The 24387-nt window shown below is 41.9% G+C and overlaps 1 protein-coding gene across 3 annotated transcripts; it reads left to right on the top strand.

The window, feature by feature from the left end:
* The first annotated feature begins 1018 nt into the window (after positions 1-1018).
* UPK1B (uroplakin 1B) lies at positions 1019-23772 on the top strand. Of its 3 annotated transcripts, none has more exons than XM_082221602.1 (8): positions 1019-1286; positions 12232-12319; positions 13578-13778; positions 15293-15367; positions 16262-16384; positions 17961-18140; positions 18993-19076; positions 22562-23772. In XM_082221602.1, the coding sequence occupies exons 2-8, from the start codon at positions 12251-12253 to the stop codon at positions 22610-22612; spliced, it is 783 nt and encodes a 260-aa protein (XP_082077728.1). In that variant the 5' UTR covers positions 1019-1286; positions 12232-12250; the 3' UTR covers positions 22613-23772. The 3 variants fall into 3 exon arrangements, with proteins under 3 accessions (XP_082077728.1, XP_082077730.1, XP_082077729.1); XM_082221604.1 differs by lacking the exon at positions 1019-1286 and adding an exon at positions 2093-2150; XM_082221603.1 differs by lacking the exon at positions 1019-1286 and adding an exon at positions 7699-7740.
* The last annotated feature ends 615 nt before the right edge of the window (positions 23773-24387 follow it).

Raw genomic sequence — 24387 nt, 5'->3', positions numbered from 1 at the left:
CAGGCAATGCTTAACCCAATTGCTCATTAAGACAGGAACGGCTTCAGTCCTAAACATAATGAGTGTGAAGCAAGCCCTGCTAGAGACATTGGGGCTTCTAAGAAAACATTGTGCTGGAAGTGACTTTAAACACAGTTCTTTATATTCTGCATTTATTCCCTGCTTCCTTCAACCACCTTCCTTCTATGTCAGGAGTGCTCTGATGGTGTTTCCTGCTTGGCAGGGGGTTGGACTCGATGGCCCTTGTGGTCTCTTCCAACTCTATGATTCTATGATTCTATGACCTCTGCTGAATTTCTGACTGACTGCCATTCTCATGGCACAGGAGCCTGCCCAGGGAGGGGGGTAGACCACATAGCCATTTTCAGGCATCCATTTGAAGGATTATTAACAAGTTAACAGACTCCAATGAGAGGTTGCGGACTCTCCTTCCTTGGAGGTTTGTAAGCAGAGGTTGGGTGGCCACCTCTCATGTACCATCTAGTTGAGATTCCTGCATTGTAGGGGGTTGAACTACAGTAGATGACCCTCGGGGTACTTTCCAGCTTTACAATTCTATGATTCTGAGTTTTGATACAGGGTTTTATTTCGTTATGACCAGTTCTTTCGGAACATCAACAGTCTCACCTCTTCCCAATTGGACCTTATTGCTCACACTGCAACTACAAATTCAAGGACTTTGTTTATATAAAGCCTAAACATCTCTGAATTGTGTCAGGACACATAGAACTGATTTCAGCTGGAGAGAGAGAGAGAGAGAACTTCAGCTGAGATACATGAACATTTTGAAGGAGGGAGGGAGACAAAATCTTAAACACAATTTTTTAAAATCATCTTGCCTCTAGGCAAAACGCATTTTTAAAATTCTGATTTCTTATCTCTTCCACGGCAATGTGCACTTTTTTCTTCATGTACGCTTAGTAACGATGTTAACATCCCTTTGCGCGTCTTTGTACATTATTTTTATTTGCCTATCCACTTTAAAGATTGCACATGGATGAGTCACCTGGTCACGCTTGACAGACTGCAATGACAGAAACACCACCAGCTTTGGTGAATGGGTTTGTGCGCAACATTCCAGTACAATCGGAGGATCTTGGGTTCTCTTGCAATCGAAGAACAGGTCTAGCCAGATCAAGGACAATCTCATGTGATATGTGCGCCCACCAATCATACGCGATTTTACTTCGTTGCCTTGGGCTCTTTTAAAGACTGATTGAGAGGGGATTTTCCTCAGTACTGTAGGTGTGTTTGGGGATCAAGCAGTGGAATAAGGAGGGCGCAAGGTGAGTTTTCTGTGTCCATGAACTGCATTCCTTTTATGTCTTTGAATGCTAAGGTCCTTTATTTTAAAATTATTTATTAAGTCAATAGATGTTCAGACCTGTTGCTTATTATATTAAAACAATTCATCATCTCTTTGCTGCTGTTTTCTGATAAATAATTACTAAGTTGCAATTCTCTGCATGGTTAGATTGAATTTCATTGGATTTGAGCAGTTTTTGCACAGGGTGGGAGTTTGGAACTTTTCATCTGTTTCCCTCAATGATGATATCATTCTGTGTATCGCTGCTTAATGCTGCCACCAAGTTTGGCTGCAATAATACTACTTTCCTGGGAGAAAACACTGCTGAATTCGATAGGACTTACTTCTGAGTAGAGTTGGTTAGGATTGCACTGTTAAGAGGCAGGTGAAGGATTTGCATTTCCCTTCATTTTCTGTGAACAAGCACAAGATAAAAAAGGATGAGTTTCTCCTGGTTCAGTTCAGTTAATCAAAAATTGGTACACACACACACACACACACACACACACACACACACACACAGGCTTTCTGCCTAGTGAACTCTTCACAAAGTTCTTGTAAGGATTGTTTCAGTTTTTCCCTTGTAGTATTTTGAAGGGGGCAGCCAACAAAACAGCTTTCAGGAAGGAGTCTTCAGTGCATTGAGAAGCCTTGAGCTATTTAATTAGGTTCATTGCAATCTTCTGACCTGTACGGTGAATCTGTGTTGTCTCAAGATGAGCCTCTTGTTTTGCTAGTGATATCTGTGTTGCTGAATCATAAGGGGAAACCCAGAGTGTAAATTTTTCACATACTCATTATCTTTTTTTGGAAGCCCCCCTGAATATTATGGGGCTTGCTCCAAGTAAGTGTGCGTCAGATTGCGGCTTAGGAAACTGTGCTATGACACAGCTTTGCTCTGATCATACATCCCACCCCAGATGGTTCATTCCTATTTTCTAAAATGTGTTTGAGCACTGTTATTTCTGCCATATAATCTGCTTGTCTAGCAAGCCTGTTCTTATTTATATAATAGCATTGTGTGGCTGGATAGCTGTAATTTTATGTTGGTTTTTTTTAAAAAAAAAAGATGTTCGAAAGCATGGGGGATGTTTTACACAGAGTAGAACCATTGAAATTAATGGCTCTCACTTAGTCATGTTCTTTCATTTCAGTGTGTCTACTCTGTGCAAAACTTGGCTGAATGCCACCCCCACGACTCCACCTATTTAAAAGGGTTGTATTTAAGGGAGTGTTGTTAACTCTTGCAATTACGTTGCAAATGTTCAGATGTGCTCTCTTAAAATCAAGAAAACCCCACCCTTTTCAAGGCAGTGTCAATGGTCTTTGAAGCACCTCAAAATCTTGCTTGGAGTGTATTTGTGTGTCTGTGTGTTGCTGTGTTGGGGTGTTTGTGTGTGTATAAAAAATGAGATAATATGTAATTATAGCACAATGGAGAAGTAGTATAATCACTTCCCCAAAACAGAACTGCCAAACAATCAGGCACAGTGTTTGGGCATCATTTCCAGTTGATGTGGACAGGATAACCACAGGAATGTGTTCGACCATGTGCCCTCTGAAGCCCCAACCATATGATTGAAACTGGTCAGAGGAGGGTGACAAGGTTGCTACAAGGTGTTGTGAATGCCTTTTTGGTGCCAGTCACCCTCAAGGAGGCAGTGGAGTGCCTGTACCTACTCTTTAAAAAGTGCAACCAGGATCCAACATTGTGCAATGACAACCAGCCAGTCTCCAGTAGGGTTGAGGGAGAGACTTGATTCTATTCTCATTTAAACACCAGCCTACCTAATTTGCACTTTCAGGGGTGGGGGTGGGGAGTGAGAACAGAAACACACCTATCCTTCCAAATTTGCAGCTCTCTGAATTCTGCACACAGTTCTCCGGCCAATAAGCATGCACAAAAATTACATATACCTGTGCTGGTGAAGATAGTATATGAAAATGGATATTACGCTGTAAAAAAATGTATATAGTAGACAAACTTGCATGCAAATATGTATATTAGGAGAAGTTCATATGGAAATGCCGGTGAATATTCATGATGACTTTTTAAAATTACAAACTGCTGTGGAATTGTGAAGAACTGAGCTTAACTATAGAAAAAATGAGAAAGTGAGACAACCAAAAATGTACAAAATCACCCACACCTGGTCATACTTCTTTTGGGAAGAAAGTGGTGGCGCAGCAACTGCCTGTGTTCCTGGATAACTCTGATTTCTGGGCCCACTTCAATCTGGATTTCGGCCTGGTTTAAGGACTAAATCAGCCTTGGTTGCCTTGATGTATGACCTTTAGCAAAAGAAGGAAGAAGGGGAGTTGTGTTGATCTCTCAGAGGTCTTTGACCACTGTTTCCTCCTAGGTGGGCTGTGTGAAATGAGTTATCAGAGGCACAGTTACTACATGCCTACCTGTGCAGTTGAGTCCAGACAGTAACACTGGGGGAGTGCTCCTCATCCTGTGGCACTTGTGCTGTGGTGCTCCATGGGACACCACATTGTCTCCAGTAAATATTTAACGTATTTATGAAATCATTGGAAGCAGCCGTTGGGAGTTTTGGAGCATGGGGACCTCAGCGTATTGATGACAGCCAGCTCTGTTTCTCTGTAACCTCTAAATCAGTTGAAGCTGTGCAAGCCGTGATTAACTGGATGAAGGACAATAAACTGCGTCTGAATCCTAGGAAAGTGGAGGCTCTGTGGGTAGGTGGTTTCTGTGTCTGGAAGACAGGCCAGTTGCCTGTTCTGGATGGGGTTGTGTTCCCTCTAAAGGGGCAGGAATAAAGCTTGGGGATACTCTTGGATATATATTTGTCATCGGAAGCGCAAGAGACCTATGTGGCTAGGAATGCCTTTCACCAGCTTCATTGGGCATACCAGCTACAGCCATTTCTGGATCAGGGCCATTTGACTACTTTACTCCATGCACTGGTAACCTCAGGACTGGATTACGGTAATGTACAGTATGTGGTGCTGCCCTTGGGCTGAATATGGAAGCTCCAGTTTGTGCTGAATGCAGTGGCTAGACTGCTGATGTGGACAGGTAGCTGACCACAGGCAACATCTCTGCTAAAATGTCTGCACTGGTTGCCCCTTTGCTACCAGGCAGAACCCGCCTGCCCATGAGACGAGGTGAGGCAGTTGTCTCAGGTGGCAAATCCAGCCTCTGAAGAGTATACTACCACTGCATGTCCGTGCCCGCTTGCCACTACCCACTCCTCCTCGAGTTACCTTTATTCCACGACCACCATCAGCATGGGGGATGGGGGAACGGCAGAGGAGAAACTCATAGTGGGGTTGCATTTTGTGTTTTGTCTGAAGCAGCAAAATGTCCGAGGCCAGGTTGGCTAGCGGGCCACGTTCAAGGCTCTTGTGATGATATACAAAGTCATGACCAACTTGAGTCCAGGATACATTAAGGACCGCTTGAGCCTGCAGTTCCCAGTTTAGTCACTGAGATCATCTGGAGTAGAGCTGTCATTCCCCATGGCACAGAGGCCTGACTGGCTTTGACCAGAAGATAGGCATGTTGTGGAACACACTTTCAGCAGGGAATCGGCAACCATACTCACTTTTAGCATTTATTGGAAACCTTTTTGCAGCTGCTTAAAACATTACAGTACTGTTGAGCCAGTCACTTTGTTGATAATTTTGATACTGCTTTTAACACTAAGGTATGTAGTGATGTATGGAAGCGATAGCTGGACCATAAAGAAGGCTGATCGCTGAAGAATCGATGCTTTTGAATTGTGGTCCTGGAGGAGACTCTTGAGAGTCCCATGGACTGCAAGAAGATCAAACCTATCCATTCTGAAGGAAATCAGCCCTGAGTGCTCAATGGAAGGACAGATCCTGAAGCTGAGGCTCCAATACTTTGAGAAGAGAAGACTCCCTGGAAAAGACCCTGATGTTGGGAAAGATTGAGGGTACAAGGAGAAGGGGACGACAGAGGACGAGATGGTTGGACAGTGTAGCATGAGTTTGACCAAACTGCGGGAGGCAGTGGAAGACAGGAGTGCCTGGCGTGCTCTGGTCCATGGGGTCACGAAGAGTCGGACATGACTAAATGACTAAACAACAACAACAACGTTTTAATGATGCACACTGCCCTGGTGTTTCACGATGAAACAATATATTAATACTTTTTATACATAAAACCATTGCTAGTGTACAGTGCTACTTTTCTAGAAAAAGAGGTACTGGAATTTACCATAAACTCTTAGACTGAAGAACCCTTGTTCTCTTAGAATGGCAAAAGTTCCTACCTGAGAGGTGCCGGAAATGAGTTCCAGTGAGTTTTGGCTGGTGGGGGGAAGCCCTGCTGGTGTATAAGGTCTTAGTGAATACCTACACCATTGATACAATTGATGAAGCCATACTTTGAAGCCTATTTTGGCATTAAGATGCATATATAATCTAAATGATTGACTTTCTCACTGCCACATCCCCACTGCTTTTGTAATAAAAGGTCCACAATGAAAAATTCAAATCGACATGTGGAAATGCTAAATATGACTATGAAATTGATCAATGATGCTATAGATTAAAGTGAAGTGTCTCCCATTTCCCTAGATATAGATATGCCATGGAGCCTTGGGGCAATGCATTTTCTACTATCAGATGAAAAATCGTTAGAAAATTGAATAGGGTTCACTGAAGAAACAGAGGTGTGGTCCTCATGAAATGGCTTGAGGACATGTTACGGCATGGATGCGTCATGTCTTGGGCGGGTGCACAGGGTAGGAGAGCCCTTTGCCAATCTTGAGAAATTTTCTATTTATTTTATTTTATGCTTCAATTCCTCTCAGTGGGCATATTGTATTATCTGGTGTGCCAATGTCCTGCCCTGAAAATTGGTTAACAGTGAGGTGAAACGGAGAAATTCAGCAAGCGTTGTTCTTGAACCAACAATCCTGTGGCAAAAGCTTTGGCAGACTATCTGAGAGAGAGTGAAAAGTATTGATAAGGGTGAAATTCATCCCCTATGAAACACCTGTATAGGAACACCAATAGCTGAATATTATCTCTAAGGCACCAATACATACATACTGGGAAGAAAGCACCACTAAATGTAATTGACTTCCTTCTGAGTAAACTTGCACAAGAGTGTGCTATAAAAGCATTTCCAGGACCTAAAAGGCTGTAGAAAAAAGCCTTTAAAAAAATAAAAATAAAACCTACATTTCTTTTGAATGAACTCTTTGTGTAAAACACATAGAATATCCCCAGATGCAACAAAGCGTGTCTCTTCCATATTAGTCTCTACAGCCGCACTGTAACCTTCAAGCAATTTTATTTTACTCCCAAAAGCTCACTCCTCCATTGTCTCCAGAGACAGATGGAATATCTTGGACTTCTGTAGATACCGTATAATAATCTCTCTTGAAGGGGTGATGTCTGGACCACACATACCATGGCAGCTATTCATTCTTCTGATCTAATATAAACCTGGAACTGTCCTTTAGTGCTATCGCTGTACATGGCAATTAGACTGACATGACACTCGAAAGACAAACCCCTTCCTGTAGGAGCTTACAGTCTCTAAATTGTTAATGGAGAATGACACAGGGTGACCTGAGAAAGGGAGAGGCATGAGTAATGAGGACTTGCCTTTTATTTGGCTGGCAATGCATCTCTTACCTGCTAGTCTAACATGAGCAAGTATAGCTCTGTGAACTTCCACAAGTGGCGCACGTACCTGACACCATTTATTTTTTTTAAATTATAAACTGCTGGAACAAAAACTTCTCCATTCTCCGAGCTGCCACCTGGTCCACTTGTTTGCATAGGAATTTTAGACTGTGCACTCCACGAATCCACAAGCAAGCATAAGAGGGTTTGATTTCCCATCTTGCTCATAACAATTCAGGGCAGTTGTCAGTATAGTAAAGGTAAAGGGACCCCTGACCATTAGGTCCAGTCATGACTGACTCTGGGGTTGCAGCGCTCAAGCCGCCTAATGCTGCTTTTCCCTAGATGTGGTTTAATGTGCATCAAGATCATGCCACAGAATTCTCTGTTTCCACCCATTATACACACCCACACGCCCAATAAACCCAACTGTCCCTCTTAGAATTTACAAAAATGAAATAGGTCAGTCTTCCGAGACCTGAGGCCCTCTAAATCTTTCAGACAGACTTACCCCTCTCGTGATCTCTGACTGTGACCCATGATGATGTGAATTGTAATCCAAAACATCTGGACGGTGCTCGGTTTGGCAGTGCTGCTATAGGCTGTGGCAGGGGATGTCAACCTTCCTGGGCCAGTGGACTCCTTTGCGATTTTGAGTAATTTCTGTTGGCGCCAGTCACAAAATGGTTGCCATGGAGGCATGTAAGAGAGACTGATCATTCCAAACAGCTACTGAGCAGAGAGAGCCAGCTGACTTTCGTGCTTTGTGGATTTTCAAGGGGATGTGACCTTTCATATGACAGGTACATTTGGTGCCCATGGGTCTTGTGTAGGTGACACCTGGGCTTTGGCTACCCTTTTCTTCATCATGGCATCTTGTTGTACTTTTACATTCTACCTTTTATTTCATGCCAGCTGCTTCCTTAATACAGTGGTACCTTGGGTTAAGAACTTAATTTGTTCCGGAGGTCCATTCTTAACCTGAAATTCTTCTTAATCTGAAGCACCACTTTAGCTAATGGGGCTCCTGCTGCCGTTGCGCCACCGCTGCATGATTTCTGTTCTCATCCTGAAGCAAAGTTCTTAACCCAAGGTAATATTTCTGGGTTAGCAGAGTCTGTAACCTTAAGTGTATGTAACCCGAGGTACCACTGTACGTGCATGGCTTCATTTCATTTTCTGCACTAGACCTGGGCAAATAGCTGCGAGCAAATCAGAACTCCTGTACTGAAAGCTAGCTTCCTGCGTGTGTGTTTTTTTGAGGACAATAAATGCATAAACTTAACATGATATTAGTTCTGAAAGAAAGATAAAGAAGCCTGTTCAACTGGCTGAGGAACTGGTCTAAGCAGGGGCATTCCAGCCTCTGTGGCACGAAGGAAACTATTATCTGATCTCAATAATTTTAAGGGCAGTGGAGGCAGTGCAGATTTCACTTGCTTAGGGAAGAGTAGGAAGTTAAACATTTTAAAATTAAAGATTACGATCCCATGTATTACTACTACTTGGCAGTAACTGTGTTATTCAGTAGGTCTTTTGTCTGTCTATACATTTGTGGATTTGGAGTGAAACCTATGTTAGCCATCATATAATGAAAGCATTCATACATAATGGTAAAGCATGGTTTAGCATTTCAAAAAAGAGCCTCAGGTTTGTCTCTCTTCACTATGCTCTCTTCCTCTAGTATCATAGTGAGGATACTGGAAACTTCCACTTCTGCATTAGATTCACCACAATGTTGAATTAACTTTTAACTTTAAACCATTGCTGTGCTGAAATAACTTTGAACTATGGTTAATCTTAACTATGGTTTGTGAAAACAAGCTGCCTTCTAAACTATGGTTTGAAGTTGGCTTGTTTTCACTAATCATGGTTAAGATTAACCAGTTTATCTGGGCTTGGACAATACATCAAGCTGCTCTTCATCCTAAATGGAACCAAAGCTTCTGACCGTCTTGTGGCCAGAAAATAGTTAATGTGGTCAGAAAACTCTGAATATAATCGGAATATTCTAAACATACTAATTATTTCTAAATTCACACCTGTAAAATAGCATGTGAAAAATTTGTGCAAATCTCAGTCATCTTCTACCCTCTTTTCATGTGATGAATTTTCTCTGTTTGGGGGCAGGGGGTAGGTGTAAGTTGACACTTTACCTGTAGGTAGAGAAATGGGGACAAATACAATTCACTTCTCATTTAAAGGCAAATCTACCAAATTCAAATTTTCCAAAACAATCTGTGAACCCAAACACAGCCATCTTTCAAAATCTGTACTTCTATGAATTGTGCAGTGAAGTTTTATAACCAAATATTGTGTACAGAAATGCATATAGTCGAGTAATGCATGCATAAATAAGTTTGCAATAGTGAACATTGTACACAAAACATCATATTAGTGCAAAGGTGTGCATTAGACAGAGTTATGTAAAAATGTCACAATTGGGGGAAATTTGTATTAAAATGCTGGTGAACTTTCATGATAACCTTTTTTAATAAAAAGATTACAAAGTGATGTGAAAATGTGGAGAACTCAACTCAGGACTGGAAACTTGAGAAACCAAGAGAAATGGAAATGGACAGATTTTCCCTTCCCTACCTGTGCAGCAACCTTTTTAGGGCATGCTTACTCTTCTTCATTAAAAGTGAGAACTGAATTGGTAGCGATGAAACAGCCTTCCCCAAATATCTTCTACACCTTGTCAAAGACTAGCTTGGATGCTCTTACACCAATACCACTTTTTTTTGCACTCCCCATCTTGTTATTCAGTGTCTCCGTTGACATTAACCCTACTGCAGGGTTTCCCAAACTTGGTCTCCAGCTGGCCTACTGGACCACTGAGCCTCTTAGATATACGCTGCAACATACTTCATTCACAGTATCCCTACTATTTTAGTAGACCGGGTGATTGAGACCACAGTGGGAGTTGTCAGAAGTGGCATTAGGGCTGTTGGTTTGATTTAATGGAAAAGAGGATCTATATCCACAAGGTCAGCAGAAATTTGACAGCCCCCCCCCCATAATTGTGTGTACTGGAATGGCTTTAGCTATTGATTTCAGCCTGCGGTTCAGTTATTAAAGGTGCAGAGGTTCTGTCCATGAAAAAGGTGACTAGCACGATGACACATCATTCCTGTCCATAGATGAAGGGCGCAAGCCCTACTCAGATGTTTAAACCCATGCATTTCCCATTGTACAAGGGTGTGTTGTGCTTGCTGCATCACTGTGACCAACCTCACAAATCCTCCATGCATGGAAGGGCGAACTTCTAAGGCAGGCAGACTGCTGTATCCTGCAGGCTCACAACATGACTTATAACCCTGATCTGAAAGGGAACTGACACGAGTGTGCCAGGTTCTCCACTACAGATGTTCAAACCCTATACACAAAGGACTGTGGGATCCAGCTGTCCGGAACATGAAGGAGGAGTTTGTCTTGCCCCTGTCTGTAGCATGTCAGAGTTGAGGGTATTTGAATTCCGTTGAGAATTCCTGGGGTGCCCAGTCGAGAGCTCAGAACTTTCAAAAATGCAACTGGAATGTGACTCTCCTGGTCTCTCATGTTCCAGCTACAACTGGCTCTTCACATTATCTTCCCGTGCCTCTTTTGTCACGGATGCTGAAGCATAGTTTTAGTGTCTCACATGGGTGTGACTTTCTCCCTGGGAAGGTTGGGTCAGACTCGCTGCAGGCAATCTGCATGAAATGGGCAATGACATTTTCAGCTATGCAGCAGAACCCATAGCCCAAGGTAGAAGGCGCCTCTTAGACTGGAAACGGGTGTGACAAGTTTATGAAAACACTTCACGCACGATGCAGCTTTAGACTTCACAGAAGTGGGAGGATGTACAAGCATTGTATTCTATTTTTATTTTTTAGAAGGTGACTGTAAATTGAAGCAGGGCTGCATCGTTCCTCTTGTTTCTGATGTTTGGGTATGAGTACCAATGCTTATTTAGTCAAAATTCCACCATTTGTTATCTATTTACTGACTTTATATACCTCCCTATACCTGGGGGTCTCAGGGCAGTTCACAGAATAATATGCACAAAAGTGGGGTACCGGCAGGCTTGGGGAAACTCCAAGTTTTGAAGAAGTACAAAAAAGATATTTAGGAAACAAGCCTAAAGCCACACATATGGGCTTGTTTGGTGGCTACAGAATGCCGACCAGGGTGGAGGAGATAGCAAACCAGATGGAAAGGGCAATGGACTGGAGTGTCCCAATGGAGGGCATGGCCCACTGACTAGAACTGAACAAGGCTATTCCACACTGCAACATTTTGTGTATTTGTGTATCCTGTGTATTTTTGTGTGTGTAATCTTCCAAATGTGGTATTGCAAGAAATACAGTCAGTGTGAACCTGCATTTATAGATCACTACACATTTACAGTATCTGTGCTGCTGACTCTCAAACTTCGGGAATATATACACACAAAAACAATCAATTTGAATTGTGCAACTTAAATTGGTTGTACTACACCTAACATTTTAAAGCAACGTGGACTAAAGTCGCTCCTGGGGGCCATCCGGGATTAGGACCAGAAGCTTAAACTTCATTAGTTTCAAAGTTGATTGGCCCCTGACCCCACTGAACAGTTCTACTCAAAGGGCACCTTGGTGACTGCAGCATCAGGTATAGCCAGATGCATTTTGTCTATTCTCTTCCTTCTGTGCCTGGCTATTTGGATAATTGAGGACACCCGTGGGATTCATGAAACTTTCTTTTCCTAGGTATGGTTTGTACCAGGGATGGGGAAGCTATGGCTCTCCAGGTGTTCTTGGGCTCCAATTCCCATCAGTCCCAGCCAGCATGTCCAATGTTTTTTAATAATCTGTAAGCCCTCTCGTTTCCCATCCCTGGTTTACACTGCCATCAGATTCATGTGTTCTCTGTTTCCTCTGCTTGCCCTTCTAGATAACTTTGAACAGCCTTTGGTCCAATAAAAGATATGGCCTCTGTTTGCTCTGTCTTCTACTTTTTTATCAGTTCTCAAGTGATCTCTGAGTTACCTTTTAAATTCCACAAATGTATACATATATCACATATATCTGTGATGAAACTTTCCATTTTCCGTGGGTAGGTATTGAAAGAATGTACAAACCTGCTTACAGGTACACCAAATAAAAAGTTATGTGGATAGTTTGTTCTGATGTAATTTCCGAGGCTTCTTTCTCAATATATCATAGTAGTTCGCGTGTGCTTGTTCTTGCTTTCAAGGGCAGAGGTGGGAGGGCAGGCAGAAAGCTTCTGGGAGAACCTACAGTGCTGATCAATCTGTGATTTGCTTCTAGGTTGCACAGGAAACTGAAAATGGCAAAAGGTGATACTGGTGCACGATGTTTCCAAGGCTTGCTCATCATGGGGAATGTCGTCATGGGGGTAAGTGGACTTGAAATATAATAGTATGGGAGTTGGCTACTTCACGGATGCAGTCCCTCATAGATTAATTAAATCTCCTTCTAGAGGGAAGCAATTTTCCAGTGATATGTATGTCTCTTGAAATTATCCCATTAATACGTATGCATTTACGTAGTAGAAAGTATCATGATTATGGCTGCAAAGACAGATGAAAGTATAGATCCACATTTTTGTTTTTTGTTTTTTTTATAAATATTTTATTCACAATAAAAGACAAAGAAAATACAAAATCACAAAAAACAATACAATACAAAAATACAGACATTAAACACATCAAAAGAAAAAGAAAAAAGAGATAAAAACACATATAATAACAAAAAACAAAAATTCCCTCTTTCTTAATTTCTCATCTTCAATTAGCTTATTTTCCGGACTTCCTCACGTCTCCCGTTCTTGTATCTCTTTTTAAAAATTAATTCAGCAAATTCATATCCTATTAATTTATCTGTTGTTAATCCAATCTTACATTTTACTTTGTTGCTAAAACCCCTGCGGTTCATTTCAATGTCCTTAGAAAGTATAGATCCACATTTTTGATCCCCAATAGTCTTGCCACATTTGAAGTTCACTGTATTCCCTCCTCTGAGGATTGTAAATGCAATTTTGTGTGTTTTATTTTTTTTTAAAAAAATCTACCTTGTTTTTAGATTTATATATATATATATATATATATATATATATATATATATATATATACACACATATATATATATTTAATGCATAAATATATTTGTGTTGGCAAGGCAAGAAGGGTTGTCGAAAAAACCTTGAAGGCACCTCTCCCATTTCACTCTTCAAATAAGTAAAAGGAAAAGAATAGCAAGGTGTTTGTGTAGAATAGAGGTCAGCAAAATCTGGTATATGTCAGGTGGAGGGGTGCTGGGACAAGAGGCATCAAGCAGCATTTAACTCAAACACAAGCAATGGACAATGCAAGAAAACTATTGCCGTGTTAACTATTGCCTAGCTTCTTTGCAAATAAATCTGAACATGGAGAATTAGCTGCGACAGGTCATGTGGCAGAAGTGTAGATAGCAATGTGTCGTTCTTTCAATCACAAATTTGTACAAGAGTTGGACGATGTGGGATGCCCTTAGTAGTAGATGAGTGAGCCAAACTTTTGAATTGTGTGTTCAATATGGGCTCAAGTTTTTGTCCTCAGGTCAAGCAAAAACCCTTGGGTTGACAGTGAAATGTCTGTTTGGTTGTGTCTTCTCAGTGTTGTGGCCTTGCACTCATGGCAGAGTGTATATTCTTCGTGTCAGATCAGCCAACACTTTATCCATTGCTGGAAGCTACCGACAATGACGACATCTATGGTGCTGCCTGGATTGGGATCTTCACTGGCTTCTCTTTCTTTTGTATGGCAGTCCTTGGTATTGTTGGTGTCGTGAAGTCAAATAGGACAATGCTATTGGTGGTAAGTTGGATAGTTATCAAGAGTATTCAGCATTCTCTAAGAGGTTGGTCAGTGTATTTCTGACTTTTTGCACACAAAGGAATTTCCTAAATGGTAAAAAGGGTGTTGGAGAGAGTATTTCCTTGGCAACTTAGTTATTACTATGTGTGCAGAGTCTTAGAAAATGAAATAATCATGAGTGTCAGGGACATTGTGCACAAATGAAACTTAATGTTTTGTCTTCCATTCTGTTGCAATTCTAGCACAGAAGTAGAAACTTATTTAATTATAGATATGTGTGCATAGTTTGCTGTCAATCATTGTGAAAGATATGGCAGAAAAAGTGAGAGACATATTATTCTGAGTAGATACCTTGTATTATCATTCCACAAAGCACAACTGCAAAAAAAGAATAGAAAAAAGGATGTCACCGTAGGAATTGTATCCATGAGTCTCTAGTCTGAGAGGAAAAAGCTTCCAGTTCACTATGACTGAAATCTTAGTGTAGTGTAAAGCAGTTTTCTTCAGCCTTGGCCCCCAGATACTGTCTACCTGCAACACCTGTCATCCATGCCCATGGCTAAATTGACTTAGGATGATGGAAGTTGTCATCAGACAATATCTGGGGACCCCAAGTTGAAGGACACTTGTGTAAGGAAACATCTCTTTTTAATGGGATGATGTAGCTATTATAATCCACGAATTCATCCTTGTTTAGGAGGAACTGTGTTGTTGTTGTTGTTGTTGTTGTTGTTGTTGTTGTTTTAATACCCCAAACAGATCTTCCTATTGAAGATAGAGTGGGCATGAGGTGGAAATTACTTTGCCATATAGAATCAAGATTTACAACTTTCTGCTATAGGACTGAAGGAAAGAAAGATCTTTCAGAGCAAAGGACCACCTAACCCCTTATATGCCCAACAGATCACTGAGGTCTTTGTGGGAGTCACTGTAGGTGGTCTCCTATGACTTGGAGGCATGGCTCATTTGCACCAGGAATTGTGTGCTCAGAATTGGGGGCCCAATTTTATCAAACTTCCTTCCAGCTGAGCTCAAACAGGGTCTCTCCCAACAACTTCTGAAGGCATTTTTTTTTTTATTCCAGCAGGTGTTTTAGTTTTTACCTTTCCTCTAGTGTATTTTCTGTACACTGCTTGGAAGCAGTTGTAGCTAAGCAGTATATAAATTAAGTAAATAAATAATGGGCGCCTCCACTCTTGGAGACAGTATGCCACTGAATGCCAGGGGGGATTATGCTGGGATATGGGGGGGGTGCTCTTTTGCTCCAGTTCTGCTTTGGGAGTTCCTGTAGTTATTTGGTTGGCTGTTGTAATAAAAGGATGCTGGACTACATGGGTCTTTGGCCTGGTCTGGCAGGCTGCTCTTAATCTACCTTTTCAGAAGGAAAAAGTAGAAGCTTAGCAACCTACCCCAAGAATCACGTGTTCCTTTTCATCTCAAGGATCTAAACCTGACAGCTAAGTGTACGTAGCATCCTTTGTTGACATGGTGTTGTGTTTTTGGCTTTTTTTCAGTATATCATCCTGCTGATGATAGTCTTTGCCTTTGAAGTTGCCTCCAGCATCACAGCAGCTGTGCACCGAGACTTTGTAAGTACTCTGCGCCATTGGTTTCTCATTCTCTCAGATCTTCCCAATTTCTCTCAGATCTTCCCAATTTCTGCACCTACACAGGAGCTTATTCCATTTCCCTACTAATTCCCGCATTATATTTGAGTTTCACACCAAGTAAATGCCATTCCGGAAATCAAGTGGAAGATAGTGCAAGCTTTGTTCTCATTCCCCTGTTGTTTTCTTCTTCTTCTTCTTCTTCTTCTTCTTCTTCTTCTTCTTCTTCTTCCTCTTCCTCTTCCTCTTCCTCATCCTCCTCTTTTTTTTAAAAAAAAAAACATTTGCAAGCCTGGAAACCTGGAAAGGCAGGGGAGTTTTACAAAGGGCTGTTGACTGTATTCAGCCAAGGCCTTACAGGATCATCCCCTCCCCTCAACAGCTGCTGAAAGGAGGTGGCAATCCCAATTTCTAATGTTCCTTTCATACTGTAGTAACCTACTGGTGTGAATAAGATTTAATGTGACATGGTGTGGTATACAGGTTCTGCAGCGTGAAAGAAATGTTAGAAATTGGGACAAGAAGTGGTACCATTATACTAAGTAAAACAAACACAATAAATACCATGTCTGGATGATAACAATAACAATTTATTACTTATACCCCACCCACTCTGGGCAGCTTCCAACAGGATATTAAAAATACATTAAAACATTAGTCATTAAAAAACTTCCCCAAACAGGGCTGCCTTCAGATGTCTTCTAAATGCCAGATAGTTGTTTATTCCTTTGACATCTGATGGGAGGGCGTTCCACCAGGAATGTAGCCTCTGTTGGTTATTACTTGGGATGGAGGCTTTGGTCCTACTGAGAGTCTTTCTTTCTCCCCAAAGAAATCTGGCTGGCATTCATACACCCCTCTCTCATTGTCACGCAGCTCACCCCCAATCTCTTCTTGAAGCAAATGCTGGAAAAATACCAGAATCCAGACCCCATCAACAATGATGACAAATGGAAGAGTGAAGGTATCACCAGGACATGGGATCGGCTTATGTTGCAGGTAATGATGAGGGGTGCATTTTTGTAAATCTTCACTCCAGCCTTAAGAATACAGCTCTAAATGTTGTCAGACTCTCTAGTCTGATGCTTCTGTAGGTACATCTATCCTCTGTCCTGTGAGCAAACAAGTTTTTGCTGGACGGTTCCTACGTTTTGCATGAATATTAATAATGAAATGCTGCTAAATCCCTTCTAAGGCTTCTGTTGGATTCTTAAGTGTATTTGTTTATTCTTACTTTTATGTTGCTGTGCACACTTCCTTTGGGGAAGGTGAAAGGTTATGTTTTTGAGAGTGGTCAGTGTATTAACAATGATTTTCCACATCTTGCTACTGCCCAGTATTAGAAGCACCACCTTTCAACACTTCTTAAACTCATATTAGCCAACTTCTGTATGTCAGCCCAGCTGCACTGATACACATTCAGATTTTCTTCAGATATAAAAATAATGGGTGGAACTCAGAGGCGTGCTAAGGTGATTCTTCCATCACCACAGTAATTTCTGCTTACCAGGCAGAACAATCTCCCCTCTCCTTCCCTTGCACACTGCTCTTGGGGTTCTCTTGACCCTCCCAAGCAGTTGTGGGAAGCAAAGTCCCATTGTGCTAGCAGGAAATGTTAAGCTGTCTTCTGCTAGCCCAACAACTTAGATGAATCTGGACCAATGAACATGTGATATAAAACGATAATAACTTTGTTTAGCAGAGTAGTAGCTAAACTTGGCTAAAACTATATTCCTGGGATGATTAACCCAGCTGAACTCAGGCTGCAATCCACCCCACCTTCATGCTTTATGAAGGTAACACTGTGGCCAGGTAAGAAAGTTAAGGCTCACTACATCAATTTAGAGCTGGTGCAGCCATATGGTCAAAAGCTTTTACTCAGTGGCACTGTAGCTAAGTCAGGATCTCAGTGTGGCTCAGCCCTTCCCAGTTCCTGCCTCTGAAACGCCCCATTTCAAGGCATTCCACCAGCGGAAGTCTTGCCCACACTCTTGGTAGCCAGCGTAGCTGGGAAAGCTGATTAGAGGGACATCTCTGTCCACATCAGCTCCACCCACCATCCTACCCACTGCCATGGGGGGGTTGGATTGCTCAGTTACAATCACATTTTAAAATCATTAAAAACAACAACCATGGTGGAGGTGGGAAGCAAAATTTCAACAATCAAAATATGCAACATAAAATGCCAGCTTCCACCTGGGTAAGGGGAATGTTCTGGGACTTTTCAGCAGTCTAGTGCAGCACTAACATAAAGCTTTGTATCAGCTGGATGAAATTCCATGAAATACCCAAAGGGAAGGAGAAAGTCTTAAGCTGCTGCTCAGAGGTATGTCTGTGTTGGAGCCAGGCAGGCCTCACTTGGGAGGGCAGGAGACCACAGCTGAAGATTCCAGTAATATTCTAGTAGTTTCACTATTTGTAGAGCATGGGGTCCCTAACTGAATATCAGCCTATCCTACATTATTTTACATTCCTTTCCTTCTCAGCAAAGTTCTCTCTAGTTTTTGAATGTGGCATGAGGTGCTTAACTGCTTTAACCTTAATGAGCAACTTTCTCTCTCCTTCTTAAACCCAGAATAAGTGCTGTGGTGTGGTTGGCCCATCAGACTGGCAAACATATAGCTCTGTATTCAGAAAAAGGAACCAAGATGCAGATTTTCCTTGGCCACGCCAGTGCTGCGTAATGGATCTTCTAGGAAAGTCAATCAATGTGGATGCCTGCAAACTGGGGATGGATGGCTATTACCATAAAGACGTAAGAATACCTTCTTTGTCTTACTTTTTGGGAGGCGATTGAAATGCTTATCTCAATTATTTACTTCCCAGAATGTTGGTGAAGTGCTGAAAACCAAAAGTGTTATAAAAGGCTGAAGCCCTGCAGCTGCAAAGAAGAAGAAGAAGAAGATTATTTCTTCCTGCTCTCTATTTGGGGTGGGGTAATAGAAAGCACAGGGGCAGGGGAATAGGATGCAGATGATACCCAGCTCTACCTCTCTTTTAAATCGGAACCAGGTGGTGAAGGTTCTATGTGACTGCCTGGAGGCAGTTGGAGGATGGATGGCAGCTAATGGATTGAGGTTGAATTCTGACAAGACAGAACTACGTTTTTTGGGGGGACAGGGGGCAGGCGGGTGTGGGGGACTCCCTGGTCCTCAATGGGGCAACTGTGCTCCTGAAGGAGCAGGTGCGCAGCCTGGGAGTCATTTTGGACTCATAGCTGTCCATGGAGGTGCAGGTCAATTCTGTGTCCAGGGGAAAACCGAGCCAGATGGGTGGGTTATAAGTAATAAATTATTGTTGTTGTTGTTGTTGTTTGTGGCTGATGCACTCTCACGTGCAGTGTGTACAGCAGCTGGGAGACATAGCAGCAAAGCTGTGTGAGTGCTAAAAAGTTTTTTTTGTGTGTGTTTTACAAAGTGGGCCCTGAAAGCATGTTTGGACTGCTGCAGTCCTCGTTCCAAGGCTTAATACTGGAAACAGTGAGCTAACCTGAGGCTGTAGAGTTTCTAGACAAGCTCACCAACTCTAAGCTAAAGCCTGTGATGTCTGGAATGATGCCTTGGTTCCCTGAAACTGATTCTCTTGTTGGTTTGTTCTGATTACTTAGGGCTGCTATCCAATCATCTCTGGCCCAATGGACAGACATGCTTGGGGTGTTGCCTGGTTTGGTTTCGCCATTCTGTGCTGGACTGTGAGTATCTAATTGTAATGTCTTGCATGTTGGGTAAGATACCTCTTATTTAGCAAAAGCATGAAACTGGTTCTGTATCTGTTGGGGACTCTCTCAGTTCAGAATGGTACATATTCAGGTGCTATGCCTGAGTTTTCAATTTTAAAAACGTGGCGTCTTAATTGTTTTAACCTGCCCTGGGACCTTGGGGTAAAGGATGCACAAATCTCCATCACCATCATCTTCCTCTCCCCCACCCACTGGCTTCTAAGAATAAAGTTCCTGGACATTTGGACTTATTAAAATCCACAGTTTTCTTTATTGAAATGACAAAAATTAAGTTGTTGGGGTTTTTTTGCTAATTGAGCTTTTGCCTTTGCTTCCAAGTTTTCAATCATGCATTCACTTCATTTTCCTAAGAAAGCTTTAACTGCCATGAATGACATATTTGAACTAATACTGACTTCTGATGGTGTCAGAACCTGATGACTTTTGTAATATGTTCAGTGTAGCAGTTTATGAAGATGATGATACACAGTGGTTCTAGAATTATAGCTCCTAGTTTTCTCTATTGGTAGAAATCAGTTGGCAGGATTTTTACCTTGAATGACACAAACACACACCACAAACACACACCACAAAGCACAGTAGGTCCCTGCACAGACACAACAGCTAAGAGGAGGCATGTTAACTCCTTATCACTCATTCCCCTTTGAAACTAGTTCATCCCTTGTTACTCTTGCTGCTCTTCCACCCTCCTGCCATTTTAGAACTTGATCACTTGGACTACTGCAATGCGCTCTACATGGAGCTACCTTTGAAGGTGACTCGGAAACTACAACTAATCCAGAATGCGGCAGCTAGACTGGTGATTGGGGGCAGCCGCCGAGACCATATAACACCAGTCTTGAAAGACCTACATTGGCTCCCAGTACGTTTCCGAGCACAATTCAAAGTGTTGTGCTGACCTTTAAAGCCCTAAACGGCCTCGGCCCAGTATATCTGAAGGAGCGTCTCCCCCCCCCATCGTTCTGCCCGGACGCTGAGGTCCAGCGCCGAGGGCCTTCTGGCGGTTCCCTCATTGCGAGAAGCAAAGCTACAGGGAACCAGGCAGAGGGTATTCTTGGTAGTGGCGCCCGCCCTGTGAAACGCCCTCCCACGAGATGTCAAAGTGATAAACAACTACCTGACATTCAGAAGACATCTTAAGGCAGCCCTGTTCAGGGAAGTTTTTAACGTGTGATATTTTAGTGTATTTTTGGTTTCTATGGAAGCCGCCCAGAGTGGCTGGGGAAGCCCAGCCAGATGGGCGGGGTATAAATAATAAATTATTATTATTATTATTATTATTATTATTATTATTATTATTATTATTATTACTTGAGGCAGAGACCTGTCTCTTCCTTCATATTATTCTGTAGCCTAGTGCTATACAGCCAATGTCACTTGGTTATCAATGAATTATAGATAAATAATATGGCTTGATTACTTGAAAGACATTGCTGGAAGAACTCTTTAAAATTTCTTCCTATTTTGGAACAATGCCTATGGGTTGATCAGTACTAAGCTTTTTGAGCCAGCTAAGGTCAAATAAGCCTTTTGCATCCGGGAAAACTTGTTTTGAGTACCCAATTTGTTTGGACTATCCTTTCAGGACACTTGCAATACCAACCTATGTTTACATAGTGCCTAAACTGGTGTAACCAGCAGCAGTGTAAATGTGAAATGACCTCTAGGGAGACAGTAAAATGACTATGAATAAACTCGGGAGACGGGTTATTGCCTAATCACAGGCATGTGGACAGCACAGTTTGGTCCGCATATAATACAAAAACATAGAGGAGCCACTGCAAATTTTGGGTTGTGTGCCACCCCTTCTTCTCTTTGCATCCAGCACAGCTGAAAGGAAGAGACTGGAAGTTTCTGCTACCAATTTCGAGTAGCTGTTCACTCAAACCCCAAACTAGTTCAGCTCAACTATGTTTTGTTAACAATAATGGTTTGAAGTTGGATTTTTTTTAAAAAAAGCAAACCATAGTTTGTTGTGTTCAGATGACATGGCAAGACTTGGTTGATCTGCAATACAGTGGTGCCCCACAAGACGAATGCCTCACAAGATGAAAAACGCGCAAGACGAAAGAGTTTTCCGGTTTTTGAGTCGTTCCGCAAGATGAATTTCCTATGGGCTTGCTTCGCAAGACGAAATGTCTTGCGAGTTCTTGCGAGTTTGTTTCCTTTTTCTTAAAGCCGCTAAGCCGTTAATAGCCGCTAAGCCGCTAAGCCGTTAATAGCTGCTAAGCCGCTAATAGCCGCTAAGCCGCTAATAGCCGTGCTTCGCAAGACGAAAAAACCGCAAGACGAAGAGACTCGCGGAATGGATTAATTTCGTCTTGCGAGGCATCACTGTAGAAGTGGAAGCTTTAGGATTCATCAATGCAGCCATAACAGAAGGGGGAGTGGGAGTTTGTGAGCCCTATGGGTGGTTAAGATAGTTCTCATAAGATAAAACTATAGCTTAGCAAATATTTGCACCTCCCATGGGGTATACAAATCACCTAAATCAGGCGTGAATAACCTTTTTTGATCAGATCTTTATTAGATCCCATCAGATCACGGTGCCCATTTGTCAATCACCAGATATCACATAAGTTGTCAGATGGGTGTGGTCTGATGAACCCCCTGGTGGGCCACATTTGGTGTAAGGACCACAGGTTCCCCACCCCATCCTAAATGATAATCACAGAGAAATAAAATCGTGAAATGACCTATGTAGGATTGGGGGTAGAGAGATCAGGGCTGAGCAGGAATATGGACCCGCAAATTAATTAATAGCTTCAGGCATCTGGAATGGTCTCTCTCTCTCAAATATTGTAGGATAGGAATCTAGCAGGAATTGGGCCAGGGTGTCTGTGTGGTAGAAGGCATAGTATCTTCTCTCCACCCCCCCCAAGCTCTAAAAGGAATGGGTCAGTGGTAAAGCACCTCAACCTGATTTCCACTTCCAAACTTTTGTTCCCTCCTTCTTGTCTTATCCAATGGGAAATGTCTTGAATGTTCTGAAAATAGATTGTAGCTATGCCGCAACAAGGGACAGATAGTTTTTTCTGCTTTGGATGGAAACAGTACTAAAACGTTAACATTATTAGAAGATAAACAGAATTGTAAAAAATAAATAGTCCGGGAGTCCTATGAAAACCTCTTGTTGCTGCTGCTTTTCAGCATATAGGTCTCCTTCTTTTTAATTCCAGTGCATTGGTTTTCATCTGTATTTCTCCATTGTGGTCAAACATCCCACAGAAACTGGGCCTCAGGGTCAAATATAGTAGATGCGGCCCAGAGTTACTTCCATTCCACATAATTATGTTGTTTGTGCAGACTGACTTCGGGCTGTCCCTCTGGCTGGTAGAGTTTTGGGGTGGGAAATCTGGGCAAGCTGCGTAAGTAAGCTGTTGCAATGGCATAAGGTGTGGTCCTTCCTGAGTTGTTGTTTTCTTTTTCCCTTGCAGACTTGGGTCCTTCTTTGTACCATGTTCTACTGGAGCAGAATCGAGTATTAAAGAAGCAGTATCCTACCAACCTCTCCTCCTTGGAGTTGACACTTTCTTTTCTTTAAAATGTGATGTCTATGTAATATATTTCTCTCTATGGAAGTTCTGACGATTTCTCCTCTTCACCACAATGCTCCCCACCCCACACCCCCATTTCAAACACAGCGGGTCTAATAACTGCAAGATGAAAAACGGGTAGTTGCCTTTTAATTTGCTCTGTATTCCAAAACTTTGGGTACATGAAAACAACATTGGATGGGTATGCTACTCCCAGAAAGAGCAAAAGAGGAAGAAATGGCTCCAAATGCATCAACTGATCTGAAGCCAGTTGTCTGGAACAAGTAGGTTTCAAGATGTAATGCTCCATCAAGTATTATAATTTCCTCTGCTTTGTGTGTCAGATCTTCTTTCTTTTGTAATGTTTTGAACTATTTTAATGGACCATTGATCTCCTTACATGTATACAGCAAACAACTTTATCCATGAACTAGTCGAGCTGGTCGGATATCACCCTTTCACTATAAAGATTGAATTGGGTTAGCCTGCTTTGCTGTGGTGATCAGTAAACTACGTGTGTGACGCTGTTTTCATAGCTACCTATTTCAACTGATCACTGATATTCACACCTTTTCCCGTGGTTCTTACCTCAACCAGCCCATGTAATATTTGTTGTCACTTTTGCTTTGGAGAGCTTTATTTTTAAAGCAGCGGAACCTGGCAGTGGAAGAATTTAACATTTTCTTCTCCTCTTGAATTAAATATGTTGTTCATGGAGTTCACTAGAAGGTTAAGCTTACTAACGTGACATGAGGGCAAAACTGGTTTTACAAGGAATATTTTTGAACTGGTCCATTCTGATACTTTGTTCTACATACATCAAGTTTTGCTCCTTTTTTGTGATATTTTGTTCCTTGTACAGAATGTTCTAAGATGAAAGCTTCCTCTCTCCTCCCCCCCCATCCACATGTAAGCTCCAAGAACATACCACCCACCCTGTTTCATGTATATTTTATTCTTCAAATCTTTAATAATAAAGTGGAGTTAAAAGATAAGAAAGACAGAAATGTTTAGGACAAACGGAGCTTTCTTTCACATGTGATCCAAATATATTGGTTTTGTGTTCAAAAGCTGAAAAATGAGAACAAATAAAAGTTTATGCTGGAGGGAAACCTTCAAGGACAAAACTGGCTAGTTAATCCCAACGAAACATCTGCGTCTTCACATTCTTGTGATGAAAATGATAGCATCCTTCCACAGTGGGATTCTCAAGCAACAGGACCTGACTTTGAATATAATGTTTATGTTATTTCCGCACTCAACACTGCCCACACCAGAAAAGTGAACTGCAGATTTAAGAGCTAAATTGCTAACTTACAAATGAAATAGCAAGTCTGTAAGGCAGCCCTGATCTACTACATGAAAACCTAAGCAGCTATTATTACTGGGGACTTATCTAAGATGAGGTTGCTTTAGACCCTCTGTCTACTACCCTCTGTCTACTGCTGGAAAATAATGAGGAAATGTGCCCTTTTTAATAACATACACATACAAACAAACTTCCCATCACTGCGGATGTTTGCTTCTCAGTATCCCACCTTCACAATATCTGATCACACAAGCTGTTTCTCTTTATTGCTGAGTAAAAACAGCTATACTGCATTTTTCCAGCAGCTTAAACAAGGTGGTGTGGTATTTGACTAAGCAGCCAAGTATGTGGTTGTCATTCTGCATAACTGGATTTTGTTATAAGTCCTCAATGGTCATGTCACTTCTCTGCCAGCTTA

The sequence above is a fragment of the Podarcis vaucheri genome, assembly GCF_965113315.1.
Source record: "Podarcis vaucheri genome assembly, chromosome: 4".
Lineage (NCBI taxonomy): Eukaryota > Metazoa > Chordata > Lepidosauria > Squamata > Lacertidae > Podarcis > Podarcis vaucheri.
The sequence above is the reverse complement of the archived record's forward strand: the minus strand, read 5'-3'. Positions and strand labels throughout refer to the sequence as shown.